This window comes from Drosophila biarmipes, chromosome 3L (assembly GCF_025231255.1).
Source record: "Drosophila biarmipes strain raj3 chromosome 3L, RU_DBia_V1.1, whole genome shotgun sequence".
NCBI lineage: Eukaryota > Metazoa > Arthropoda > Insecta > Diptera > Drosophilidae > Drosophila > Drosophila biarmipes.
Window position 1 is genome coordinate 28,316,962 of NC_066613.1, and position 14,104 is coordinate 28,331,065.

At 49.3% G+C, this 14,104-nt stretch overlaps 1 protein-coding gene across 4 annotated transcripts; it reads right to left on the reverse strand.

Annotated features, from left to right (window-relative positions):
- Window positions 1-272: 272 nt before the first annotated feature.
- On the reverse strand, window positions 273-13,714 carry LOC108029663 (PHD finger protein rhinoceros). Of its 4 annotated transcripts, none has more exons than XM_017102103.3 (8): window positions 13,590-13,714; window positions 12,683-12,985; window positions 12,081-12,628; window positions 11,816-12,010; window positions 11,534-11,750; window positions 11,273-11,462; window positions 10,596-11,212; window positions 273-10,505 (listed from the first exon to the last, which is right to left on the reverse strand). In XM_017102103.3, exons 3-8 carry the CDS (start codon window positions 12,524-12,526, stop codon window positions 2,355-2,357), a joined length of 9,816 nt encoding a protein of 3,271 aa, XP_016957592.1. In that variant the 5' UTR covers window positions 12,527-12,628; window positions 12,683-12,985; window positions 13,590-13,714; the 3' UTR covers window positions 273-2,354. The 4 variants fall into 4 exon arrangements, with proteins under 4 accessions (XP_016957592.1, XP_050742220.1, XP_016957582.1 ...); XM_050886263.1 differs by having other exon boundaries at window positions 12,683-13,020; window positions 13,590-13,713; XM_017102093.3 differs by having other exon boundaries at window positions 13,487-13,713.
- Between the last annotated feature and the right edge of the window lie 390 nt (window positions 13,715-14,104).

Here is a 14,104-nt window from a genome sequence, read left to right on the forward strand (position 1 = left end):
TTAAGTACCGTAAATAAATTTTTGATATTCCTAACACAAATTAATAGAACTGAGTCAATTTATGTATAATTTCTGCTATATTTTCGTATTTTTGATAGAACTTAGCTTTACTAAAATGGTTGATTGATTTTTACACGATTTGTACAGCATTACAGATTAATAGACCCAATAAAAATTTAACATATTGTATCAAATACAAAAAATAGTACTTATAATATTTTACATATTTTTTGAATTTAATTGGCTAATAATTTTGTTTATGTTGCACCCTAAGAGAGAAATGATATCCTTACAATTTTAATTCAAAAGTATAATTCCCTATTCCACCGGCCAACAATTATACATTAGCCGTTTTCATTTCTGTATACAATACTTAATTCTTTCCCTTAAGTGTGATGCTTTCAGAAGATATTTGTCATGCCCATATCATTCGAGGTTCACTGGTAATGTAAAGGGGTTTATGCCTACCAACACTATCAAATATTACCATATTCCTACCATTCTTATTTCCTTTGCTGGTGCATGCAATCAACATACTTTTCGTTTATTTACATAAATTACAACATCTATACTGCCGAGTAACCTATTTACACGTGGGACAAGTTCTCATTTTTAATTGGTCTGCGAGCTTTAATTAATACAAAAAATAATGCGCACATATAATGCACAATAACAAATCGAATCTTCACCTATTACTTTTACTTAATGCAGGGAACCTGCGTATTAATGGGAACTTCCCCCTACTACTTTAATGTCGATTACGAAGACTGCTCTCTACTCCTTTACCTTTCGCAGTAATTGACAAGTGGGTTTGGCTTCGCGTGCATGGAATTCAACAAGTTACTCCCTAATAAGAGAAATAAAGTATGGTGCATTTTTTTAAACTTTTGTTTTTAAATAAGGCTTTTTTGCTTTTATTAAATTTTTGCTAAAAACTAGAATTAAAATTAATAATCATAATAATTAATTAATAATTAGAGTTAACGTAATGGTATTAATTAAAAACATTTTTTCGCGCACAATTATTTACAATTACAGAAATATCGTTAACTTTTAAATTTACTTTTTGCTTGGTTCTTTACACATTTATTTTAGTTATTCTCTCTGTTGCCTTTCCGCGGGTTTTTATTTTAGAATAAATATTGGTTGCGTGTGTTTTCGATCATTTTTTCATCCCCTTAGTGGAGGTACGCCCGATGCGAATAGTTAATAGGAAAGTAATTTGTTGAACTATTGGCGACAAAAGAGCATCTGAGTGTCTAGTGGGCCGAGGCTCTGTGTATCGTTCCGCAATTGGAATCTGGAATGCAATCACACCGAGCAATGGCTCCAGGATTGAGGTTCTCGTGCCCGGGACTTAGACTGCTTTAAATGGTTATTTTTGGGCGTGTTTTGTGTATGTGACTTGGCTCGAGGCTGTAGGCACCTTTGCTTATAGAAAACCAGTGTACTTTTGCCTATGTTACTATTGCTTCAACACTATAAAACGCAAAACAAAAAAACTTTTCATTTTGAGTTTTCGATACGTTGCATTCTTACACGCTAAAATACAAACATTTCCCTTCCGAAAATTGTAGGGTAATATTTTGATAATTTCTTGTTCATCTCTCTAGGTATAGGTTTTGGGAAGAGGGAGCGTTATATGCACTTAGATTGCGGTCACGGACAACCGGCTTTGATTTTCGCTAAGAACTACAATTAATGACTATAGCTACAATTGTTGAAATTGTTGTTACTTTTTGCACGCATTTAACAGTTTTTGCTAATATTTTACGATTATTTTACGCATTTTATTAAATAATTATTAATAAATAGTGTTTAGAATATATGCTTGGGTTTATCGATCATTTTTAGTGAGTAGGAGGCGTGGAAGGATTTATAGGTAAATGGAGGCTTTCATAAACCTAAACCGAGAGCATTTTTGGATTTTTATGCTAGACGACTGTGTCTGCGTTCTTGTATCTTTTATAACTTTAATACAGTAATTTACAAAACCTTAATCGTAAAATCGGCTTCACTAAAAATGTACAATTTTAATTTCTGTTTCTCGCATAATGTGGTATATGCATGCTAATATATTATAGGTATGGATATAATATCTTCTTTACGCTTATGCGATTACAACAAACCAGTTACAGACAGATAAAATAATAGGAAAGGGATTTACAAACTAACTGTACAATTGAAAGTTCGATTTGGGGCCCGATGTTCGATCATTTACAACAAAAGCTAAAACTGTGTAAGGGTCGAGGCAAGGATTTAAATCACAAAGGGAGGGAGAAATCGAAAGCTTAAATGAGCGAAGGGACGGGAAAGGCTGCACGCACAAGCGGCACTCTCGCGTTCTACGATTATCATCTAACCTCACAGTCTTTTTTTAATGGAAGTAAACTACCTCCCCCGCCGGGGCGTCCACCACCACTGCCATTGTTATTGTTGTTGTTGTTCGAGTTGCTGTTGCAGGAGTTGCTGGAAGCCGAGGTGCCACTAGCCGAAGGCAGTGAGTTGTTGCTGTTCTCGTAGTTGCCAACGTTGACGCTGAGCGGGGTGGTGGCGCCCACAAGGGACGCCGGCACGCCCATGGCAGCCACGCCGCTCTCGGGCAGAGATGTGGAGTCATGCACGTCGGCACTCTTGCTAGAGTCTATAACAAGGCAGGGCGGCGATGGGGTGCCCGTGTCCTTGCCAAGCAGGGCTGGCGATGCGTTTGCATTCTGGGAGTGCGGCGTAAAGCTGTTGAGCTGCCGACCCTGGGGAGACGCCTCTCCAATTGGTTCCATGAGCGGCAGCTCAGTTCCCGGGGACGTGTGCTCTGGGGTAGGCTCATTTTTTTTGTCCGCTTTCGTGCCTATTATGTAGCCGCTGCCAGAGGAGTTTCTGGCTATTTTAAAGCGCAGGGGTGCAGGTGCTTCCACCGCCGGAGGCTGCTCCAGGCAGACAGCCTTTGTCGCGGTCTCCGCCTTTCGTTTGCCAAAACGCAGGATCAGCTTGGGCTTATCTCCTGGCGACGCACTGGCCGTATTCTCAATCAACGTAGTGGTCATGGTGGTTGTACTGCTGCTAAGGATTAGCTGTTGTTGTTTCTGGCGCTTCTTCTCCTTCTTATCTTTTTTGGGCTTGGAAGACTTGGGTCGTTTCGTGGGAGGCTGGGGCATTATAAGGGACTCGCCATCTTGGACGAGGACATCCCTTTTATTGTTGTCCTCGCCCTTATCAAAGTCTTGCATGACTTTTTTGCGATAGTTCATCGAGTCCCTCTTGATCTCCTCCAGCGTAAGCGTGCTGTAATTGCTCGTCAATCGCTTCTTAGGAGGACAAGCCCTTCGGGTCATCTCATAACTGTAGCTCTGGCCCTCCCCGGCACTGGAACCAGCGGATGGTGTCTCGTTGGCCGCCAATCCCCTGATTTTGATCTTCAGTTTGGGGGCCTGGTGGTCCTCCTCGCTGCTCTCAAGAGTCTTGCTTCGTCCACGACGCTTACCTGCACTGCTGGCTGCTCCGGTCTTGCCGTTGTTGTCGTTATTGCTACCAGAGCTGCAAGCGCTACGCCGTCTGCCGTCACCAGATGATGTTCCTGCAGTTATTCCCGAACCGCCGGACAGCAACTGTTCCTCCGCAAGGGCCAAGTTCGCATCTAGCGCGCGCAACTCCCTGCTGCTTGAATTCTTTTTAAACCTTTTCGAACCGTTGCCGCCGGGCAGTTCATCTTCCTCCTCCGACTTTCGGAGCATATTTTCAAGTGGCAAATTGTCCGAAGCGGCGGGAAGTCCGCACGAGCTGTCGTCATTGAGGTTATCTTTCTGTACAACATAGAGACTGAGCAACTCTTTCTTACGCATCCGGCGAGAGTTGCCACTTACAGCGGATGACGCACTGACAACCGTCGAAGTGGATACAGTGGTTTGCACTGTACTGGAGGACTGCACCATAGTGCTAGACAAATTTAGACTGCCGCTGTTTGTCATGGCGTTGAAGTGCTCAGGATAAACCAACGGGCTCTTGATCTTTAGTTTTATCTGACTTCGGGCATCGGAGATCGAGTTCTTGGTGTGTAGTATCGTGCTGTCCGAGTCGATAGATACCTCCTCTGACGTTGCCTCCAGAGAAGCCTCAACCAGCGAGCCTTCCACCAAGTGAGTTGCGGCACCCGCGCCAACCACACTCGGTGCCATTTGGTTCGCTTCTGTGGAATGTAGAAGGAGGTTCGCCGCAGGAGTCTGGTTGGAAGTACCTGGAGCTGCAACTGGCGCAGTTGGTGCTGATGGCTGCTTGTTGGGGGAACTTCCAGTGCCAGTAGCTCGCAGTGCCGATTGGAACTGGCGTTCATCCTCTTCATTAAACTCGCTAAGCGTTTGATCTGCGGTCCCCGAGTCAAAGGCACCTAAAAGATTATTTTGGTAGGCCTCTTGAGAGGCTGTACTGTGAGGCGCCTCGAAACCAAGATTGTATGTCCTCATGTCCACTGGTCCTGGAAGTACTGGGTGCAGAAGCGGATTGGTAGTTGCCGCGGTAGTTGGCGTAGCGGTGGGCTTGTTCTGACCTCGTGATGTTCGCAACTCGAAACTTCTTCGACGGTCCCTAAGCGACTGAAGATTTTCCACACCTGGTCCTGCCATGTCGTCGAACTCGTTGTTAAACTCAAAGGGGGTTCCGACCAAGTTATTAACTATATGGGTATTGCTTCCATAATCAGACATTGGCGGCTGTAGGACCATGGCCATTCCACTCGCAGCTCCAGCACCGCGTCCTCTGCCCCTTCCGCGTCCTCTTCCCCTGCCCTGTGCCCCAGTCCCGCCGCTCCCACGCGGAGCACGCTGACGTGGCTTACCCTGTAAGGTGTGTGTTTGTGGATCATATTTTGTGGGCGGCAACGACACCCCGGGAACTGGTGCGGGAGGGGTTGGGGGCTGAAGAGGCTGTCTAGGTGACTTTCCCGGAGATTTTCCCTGCGGCAGTTGGGGAGACTTGTGCGACTGTTTCTTGGATGAGCTACCACCACTGACGCTTGTCCTTTTGCTTGGCGATTCCTTGGCTGCGACTGGAACCGGTGGTGTTGGCGGCATCATCGAGGCCACGGCTGCTTCAGCACAGCTGCTTAGAAGTTGAGTCGGATAAGTAGTCATTTTTCCATCCACCGGCGATGTCAGGGCAAATGGATGGTTTGGCGTTGTCGTAGTCTGAACAGGAACAGGTGGAAGAGCAGGCTGTTGCCCAGGAAGGATTCCCAAGTTGGCCGTGGAATAAGGAGTTCCGGAGTACTGGTTGACTTGTGGCGGAGGAGGTAGTGTCGCAGACTGTACAGCACTGACAACTCCGACCCCTGGTACTGCTACTCCTCCAACTGTACCATTGCCGTACATGCTTGGAGGCGGTTCCGTCGGAGTTGTCTGTGGATGCATAATGCCCGAAATTTGGGGATAGATTGCTCCATTGTACTGACTGTTTGGAGTTCTCTGCTGCTGCTGTTGGTGTGTTGGCGTCGTTTGCTGATGCTGCGGTGCCGGCGTATTGTTAAACATTGGTATGGCATCAATACCGTTTACCAATGGGGCATGGTTAAATGGCGCCGCAGCATTTGTAGCGCTGCCAGGACCTCCATTTCCACTTGAATAGCTGTTAAAAAAGTTTTTACAGCTTTCAAGCTGAGCGAGCGTACGTGCCGCTGATGCTGCTGCCGCCGCAACGGCTGGAGGTGGCGGAGGAGGATCATTTGACTCGGACACTGAGCTCGGTGAACTACTTCTTCTCTCCGCGATAAGGTCGTTTTCGTTCCACGGAATTCGCCCAAATGGTGACTGCATCCGGGTGTTTTCGTCGTAATCGCTGATCTTGTTGTTGCCTCCCGCTCCGGATTGTGTGGGAACGGCAGCTGCTCCGCGAAAACTTCCGAGAGTGTTCTTCACCGCCGCTGCTGCCAAGTCCACAAAGTCGGGAGTGGATCCAGGTGGTCCTGCACCATTGCTGGATAGTGGACAGGCACCTTTTTGGTGGGGGGACTTTTCCAAAAAGAGACTTAACGATGGCGGCTGCTGAGAGTTCGCAAAGTTTACTTGGAAGCCACTGCCTGGTCCGAGATTGCTCATTGTGGCATTGGTGGGTGTTGCATTTGGTGTGCTGGTAAGACTGTTTGCATAGCTTCCACTGTTGGCCGTCAGGGGTGAATCCTTGATGGTCAATGAGGCCACAGAGTTTGGTCCAGATGAGTTGCCATATATGCATGCTTGTGTTTGTTGCTGTTGTTGCTGTTGCTGCTGTTCTTTCTGAGCATGAATTATATCCTCTGGGTCTGCAGCATTATGGAAAGGAAACACTGATGGAATGGATGGAGTTGGAGGCAGCAGATCGACTGCCTCCTTTGAACAACTGTCATCCAGTGGCTTGCGCTTTGTTTTGCGTAGTTTTTCTAAAAGGTTTCGCGTTGCCTGGATACTATCCTCTTCACTGATTTGTTTACTCCTGTCCATACTCGATCCGAGAATGCTCATCTGCCCTGGATTTGGAGGATTTAATACGCTGGCTAGGCTCGACGCAAAGTTGTTTGCGAATTTACTGTCCTCCATCTCGAGTATTGTGTCAACGATGGGCTCCGACAGCACTGGCGGCAAGTGCTCGACAGGCAGTGGCTCTATTAGAGGCCGCTGGGGAGGCAGCAACTGTGGTTCGACAGCGGTTGCTGCCACCTCGGCAGCCGGAGGTTGCAAAACAAGCGGAGTCGGCAACGGTTGCTCCTGCAGCTGTATATGCTGCTGATCCGCTCCAGAATTTGCAGAGTTCGAGTCCAGTTCAATGATTTCCGGCGGATCGGGGGGTATAACCGTGACTGCTGGAGAGGATGTAGACGCCGAATATTTACTGGCATTTGCAAGCAGCTCGTTCTTACGTTCCTCTTCCAATTCTCGTGCCATTTCCATCTCGTTAAGTAAGTGTTGGGTGTGATGCGTGTGCTCCTCATCTGGCTCGTGGCTTCGTCTCCTCCTTCTTCGCCTGGAACGTCGTCGCATGCGACGCCGTTCGCTGAGATCACTCCCGGCGTCGGACAACTCATCATTAGAGGTAGGAGTGGGAGTGGGCGAGGCAGGAAGCGGAGCGGCCGGAGGACGCTCATCGTCTATAATGTCCGCCAGTTTGCTCGCGTTTGCAGACAATTGCGTTCGCGTTGGAGCTGTAGTCAGCTCCTCATCAATATCCATTGGCAGTTCGCCAGCTTCTGTGGCAGTCTCTTGATGCGCCTCGGGTTCAGGCTGCGCATCTACGTCCAAGTTGGTCTGGTGGAAAGACACCTCTTCGTGTTCGTGGTCACTTTGATCCTTCACGATGGGTGTGGTAGATGCAGGTGGAGTCGGCGACATCGGAGGTGGCGTAGTTGGTGCAGAATGATTTATCTGCTGCTGTTTCTTATTCAAAAGCTTGTCCAATGAACTAGTTGCTTTGCCGCTGGCTGCTTTCCTTTGGTTAATTTCATGTTCCAAATTGGCCACCTTCTTAGGAGATTCTTCCGCTCGGGACTTACGCCTATTGGTTGACTTTTCTGGGGACTTAACTGCTGGTGATGGTGGCCTCGATTTGGAGCCACGAGTCGCCCTCTTAGAGGCCTGTTCCGACTGGACCTGCTTCCCACCCTCATCCAAAGACTCCTGGCGCCGTTGTAACTGTGTCTTGGGGGCACTCTGGACGTCATCCTGGACAGCGACCACCAGCTTTTGCGACGCTCCCTTTGGCGATTTTGTTGTGGAGTTCTGACGAGATCGCGTTGAAGGCGTTTGCGTTAGAGAGGGCTGTGGTGGTGCAACCGTTAGAGCTGGTGCTATAGGCTTGTCTACAGACTTGCGAGGAGATCGCTTTGGCACAATAGAGGGCACAGAGGAAACTTGCGCCGGGGCTTGGGCTGGCTCTCTGTTAGACGGTTTTTCCGAATCGCTGACCTGAGACTCGCTATCAGAGTCGCTGCCACCGCTGCTCGAGCTACTTCCGGAGCTGCTGGAGGAACTTGAGGTGTCACTGTCGCCAGAACTGGAACTTGAAAGATTGGGTACAACTACACGACGCTTGACGGGGGAAGTTGTCTTTATAGGTGTCAGTACCGCCTCTTCTTTCGACCTTCTTCTACTAGTTAATGATTCCTTGGGAGTAATTGGTGATTCCTTTAATGAGGTCCGTCTGGTCGGCTTAACCGGCGTGGTAGCAACTGATACAGATGCTGCAGCTCCAAATCCTGTCGCTGCCGTCACTGGTTCTTTGTCTGAGGTGTCGTTACCAGTTGAGAAAGTTTCCTGCACGGGTTTGTTACTCTTCAATTGCTCAGCTGCCTTCTTAGCCGCTTGTCGTTGAGGTACTAAGGAGACGGCAAAGTTTGTCTTGGCTAAAGCGGGGGTTGTTGGGCCGGAAGATGTTGGCTTGGTTTGGGAAGGCGTAGGAACCGAAGGCTTATCTTTTTCTAAAGTGGATGGAGGACGCGGATCCTTTGGAATTTTTGGTGGTCTTCCACGTTTTCCACGTTCCGCGGGCGCGCTCTCCGAGGATTTGCCACCCGCCTTCTGCGGCTGTTCCTTCGGTCGAACTTTTTCAAGACTGGATTTATCCGTTTCGAGCGCTGCTCGGGAGCTCGAGTCCTTAAGCTTGTTTTTGGCACTCGTTGGAATTGAATTCGTTTCAGTCTCTCTGACTCTGTCGGAGATATCTGGTTGTATCGCCGTTGCGAGATTCGTGGACCGCATATTCTCCGATGCCTTCTTTGCTGCCTGGCGCTGTGGCACTACTAGTAGATCGGCCGGATAAAGCAACTTGGCATTCGACATCGTTTTGGACTTTGTGCTGTTACCAATACTGGTGCCCGTTTCCTTAGCATCTTTTCCTTCCTTGGTGGATTTGGGCTTACAAACTGATTGGGTGGTAGATGCAGTTGTGGCAGCTGTTCCTGGCACAAACTCTTTCATGGCCGCTTTCGTCCGAATCGTCTGCTGGTTTTGTGAGTCACTTACGTTGCTTTCCACAGTTGCCTGCTCTTCTGGATCCTTTTCCTGGGCTGAGGAACTGCTTTCTGAGTCTGAGTAGATGTGCCGGCCCATCTTACGATTTGTGGTCGAGCTAGTCGTGACCAGTCCGGACGTCATTGTGCTATCTCGCTGTCTTTCGCCCCTCAGAGGCAACAGTTCTTCACTTTCGTCACTCGACAAGCTCTCCTCGGCATCTCTGTGCATTTGGGCAAGCCCCCGTGTTGTCGTGGACAGTTTTCTTCTTGCTGATGCACCAGCTCCCGGCCCAGCTCCGGGTTCCGTGATTGGTTTTGACTTAGTTGGCTGGTTTTTGTTAGGTACTGGTTTGCCGTGGATTGGCCCACGTCTCGTGCCGCTCTCTTGTTCTTGTCGATTCCGGCGACGCACATCTTCGTCATCACTGGAGCTGCTCGCTGACCTTGAATCCGGAGACGCTGCAGTCGCACCCGCAGCTGCTTCACTTTGACGACGTTGGCGTTGTTTTTGTCGTTGCTCAACAGATCGAGAGTAGCTTTGCTTCTTAAGGGGACTTCCTGAGGAAGACTTTCGCTTTGAGGCTCCGCTGGCCGCGCTGGAGCTTCCGCTTTCACTACCCGATTCACTTCCAGAGGAACTATCGGAACTACTGGTGCCATTCGCCGAGCTGGAATTACCCGATGATGAGCTGCCGCTTGACGAATGGGAGGACGCGCTACTCCGGATATTTGAGTGCGATTGGTTTCTGTTGTGGGTCGACGTCGCCGCCGCCGCGCCGCTCCTCGAGGCACGCCTCCCTGCAGGGGGCTTCCCAGGTGGGGACCGAACCTTAGTGACAGTCAGCCCCACCTTACTCCCCGCCGCGGGTTTTTCAGGCGAGGAGGTACGCGAGCTGATGTTGCCATTGTTAAGCTTCTTGCTGGGTGACGCTTTTGCAGGCTGCTTCCGTTTGTTGGGAGACTGAGAGGCCCGGCCACGCCCCTGTTTTCCACTCTGTAGCTTGCCCATGAGCTGTTCGAGGATGTACTTCAAATCGTGGTACTGCGCCGGCACAGTTTGTCCTCCATCCGAGCTGTAGAAGCGGTCGTACAAAGTGGGTCCGTCGTTGGCGTAGATTACGGCGTCTAGATCCATTGCAGGCCGTTGCTTTTCGTCTTGCTTTGGCTGCTGCTGTTTCTCCAACCGCATTTCGTCAAGCACACCCAGCTGTTTGTAGAAGACCTGCTCGCGTAGCTTAAAAAGCGAGCGCGAAAGCTTTTCTCTGCGGCTGACCATATAACAGAGATTACGAACTCGCTCCAAGTCCTGACGCAAGTGAACAACCAACTTATGGTTTTCCATGTCCTGCTGCTCCTGCTTGCGGGCTATCATCTCTACGTCCTCGGACTTGGGCGGGATCAGTTCGCGGTTGTGCCGCGACTTTCGCTTGAGCTTCCAATAGTTGTATATGGCAACAATAGCGTCGTCGTCGACATCAAAGAGATGGCAACTTATATCATTAATGTTAACATGCTTATCGAACTCAGCCTCCACCTCCTGAAAGTGAATAGGAAAAGTTAGCACCGCATGCATGCAAAAAGATACAACCGCGTCTGAAGGTAAATTTAAGAAAAATAAACCACTAACCTGAAGGCGCTGAGCCCTGGCTTGGTTACGTTCCTCAGAGGTCAGTTCAGTTTTTCGGTGATTTTTTCGTCGGCGTGGATCCTCCCCAGATGTCCCACACGCGCTACTGCCATCATCTGCTGCTCCACCTCCTCCACTGGTGTACCTGTTTGCTTTGTGCATGGCGCTCGCGACTGAGGCACTGCCTCCGCCATGGCCACCAGCATTCTCCTTCTTGCCTTTGCTCATACTGTGTTTTTGGCAATATGACCGAAGCTTCACGCCGTCTTCAGCATTGCCTTCCTCTATGATTGCACGCATTTCCAGCCCGTGCTGGAAAGCACAGGTCACATGGTAGGCTGTTTTGCAGGGCTTTACTGAGCACTGGATGCAGCTGCCAACGCGCTTGCGGCAGAGCACACAAATCAGGGACCAGCGCGACTGAGGAATGCTTGAGATTTTCGTGATGGGCTCCATGCGATCCACACACCCTATGCTGACCTCGGGTATCCACAGGGCGCACGAAACATGTGCCCAGTGCTTACCAGACTTGTTGGACTTCATGGCACCTCCCTTGTTCGGACAGAGGACACAATCCGGCTTGATTCCCATCGAGCAGGTGCGACATAGCCATTGGCCTGAAAGAAAGTGCAGGTGAGCACACACTTCCGTTCCCTCAAGAAGCAAGCGCCACTTACCTGATGGAATTGCTGTAATGCCGTAACAAGCCTGGTGCACACAGATATTGCAATTATCACAGAATACCATTTCGTTCGCCTCCTCGGAGTCGGGCGAACGGCAGACATCGCAGATGACATTCTCATCGAACTCGATACCCAAGCCTTCCTCCTGCTTGAGTATGACTTGGATCTGTTCCCAGCAACGGACCTGAAACGCACAAAAAAAAATAATAAATAAATTGAATTTATCCGAAGGAGGATCATCGTCATCGAACTCACCTCTAGCTCCTCAATGATGCGCTCGAACTGCGTCGCGTTGATGGGAAAAGCTCCGCATTGGGCGCGATCCCCGTTGTAGAGGCGCAGCCAGGCCTCGTCAATAGGATCAATGTCATAGGCACATGTGTTCTCCGCCAAGGCAACGACATTCGTCAGGTAATGTTGATCCTGCGAGTAGTGCTCGTCTTTGGTAATGCGCAGATAGCGATTTTTCGGACTGTAAGCGAAGGGCAAAAAATTTAATAAGTTTCACGGCACCTGATCAACTAGGTGTGAACTCACAGTTTGAAGTCGTGTGCAGGCGACACAACAGGATCGGGCAGAACGTAAACGCATGGCTCGGGAAGAGAGTCGGGATTAACAGGCACTTGTACGCCCTTTTCCCATTCCTGCTTCCATGGGTCCGTTACTATTAAATACTCGTAGGTGGCCAACGGCTCAGAGTCTGGCAATTTCATTGCGCTAATGAGATCCTTGCTGCAATGGAAAAAGGTTTTCAGTCGGTTGGTTTGGCTCGCTTGGTTTGCTCATCTCCTAGTCTGCTTACCGGTAAAGTTCAGCTGGGGCTTCCGTGGAGCTGCGATTGTAGATGCTCGACATCTTAATGTCCGCCACAGAGCGCGCCTGCCAGGAGCTGCTCGAACTCGCCCCTTGGGACTTGCACTTGCTGGCCGACTTGGCCAGCTTCGTTGACTTGGATTTGCTAGTGCTAGAGCTGGTGCCTCCTCCTCCGGCTGCTCCTCCTCCCGCGTCAGGCTCTGGCTCTCCCTGTTGGTCATGCTTGCTGTTGCTCACAGGCAGAACTGGAACCCGCTCTGATCCCGCAGCTGTTCCCGCTCCAGATCCTGCACCCACTCCAGTCGCTTCGGCGACAGTAGCCCCATTGGGCGGCCTGCCCTTGCGCCGCTTGGTGGGCGGTGGCTGCGGCTCAACATCCTTGCGCTGCTGCGACTGGTGGTGATGCTGATTACCGCGCTTACCTCTTTGTGACATTTTTCATTGGTGTTGATTGGATTTGTGTGTGTTTTTGCTTCGATTGGTAGCTTGTTCCTTGTGTCTTGTGCTTGTTAGAGAACGGGTTCTGTGCTGCAAGACCTGCAGGTGGGAGATGGTTAGTACAGGCTCTAAAGGCAATGCGATGGCACTTACTACATGCTTAAGGCCACAGTTGGCGACACCAGACCGGCTGCGGCTGGTCGTGGTTCTTGGTGGTCCTAGTCCGCCTTTGGAACCCCGTGGACATGGACGCCGCTGCTGCCCCAGCCCGGATATCCAGTAGCGACGCCACTTTGCAGTCCTGTGTGCTCCGCACTCCTCCACGGGCGAGTTAGTCGTCCAATGTCACCACACCACCTCCTCTTCCTGCCTTTTGTTATTGTTCGTTGTTTTCGCACACACTTTTTTCTTGTTGGTTCGGTCACTGTTTTGGATTGGGGACAAGCTTCTGCTGGTCTGGCGGGCGGAAACAGATGTTAGTGGTTTATTCGCTGGCAACAGGAGCGTTTCAAATTGGTGTCCACATTTTTTGTGCATTCCCGAAAATACACAAAAAATATAGGAAAACGCTAGGGCTGCCGGCCAATAGGTGAGTGCTGCTGCACACCACAGGCGCCCTCTCGCTCGCTCGCAGCACGCTCGTTTAAGGGCGCGCTTACTCCGCGTGTGAGTGCGAGCGGGAGGCAAGCAGGTGGCGCGCGTGCTGCATCAGCCAGCTTCTAGTCGGCACCCAGCCATCCCCCTCCGCCCGACGTTCGCTCAGCAGAAGCAATCATAGTTTTTTGCACTTTTTCTCACTTTTATTGTAACAACTTATTTGTTATTGCGAACTGGACAACTGGGAACCCAATCGGCACGTAATACGCGCCCCCCGCACCCACTGCGCCCACTCGGGGCGCTTCTTTCGAACCGCACAGCTCGGTCTTAGGGGAGTTGGGATTTTGTTATATATTTTACATTTGGGTTTTTTGCCGCCGCAGACACACACGCCAGGCACTTGTTACTGGCCGAAATCCGATCGCAGCCCGAGGATTTCGCACTGCGTCCGTTTCAAACTCACGTTTCGCAAAGTCGCATTCGCGTTCGCGGAATTACAATTCTTTTGATTATTTATTTTATTTTTGAGCAAAAATTATTTTTCAGATCGCCATGATGAACGGTTGCAAATTTAAACTATCGAATGTATGTAGTCGGTGCGAGCTATCGATACCCAGCTTGGGTATACACAGAGTTGCATTTGTCCCAGGGCTGTATTTCGGTGTGGCAACCATTTTTAAACAACATGTTCTATTTTGTTATTTTGTAATTGTTGTGTAAGCTATATTTTTTTTCTAATTGTTTTTTATTTTCAATTTTATGTTCTGATTGCTTATATTTTTAAATGTAACTCAAAAATGAAAAACATGACGCCACCAAGAGGTTGGCGGTGATTATTTAACTTTTTCTTCACGTTTAAAGTTTAAAGTTTGGCGCTTGAGATGGAAATTTAGATTCCTATAGATTTACTAATATTTTATGTTTTGCCGTTCAACTATCATTCTTGTAGTAGTCTCCGTTATTAATTTATAAGAAATT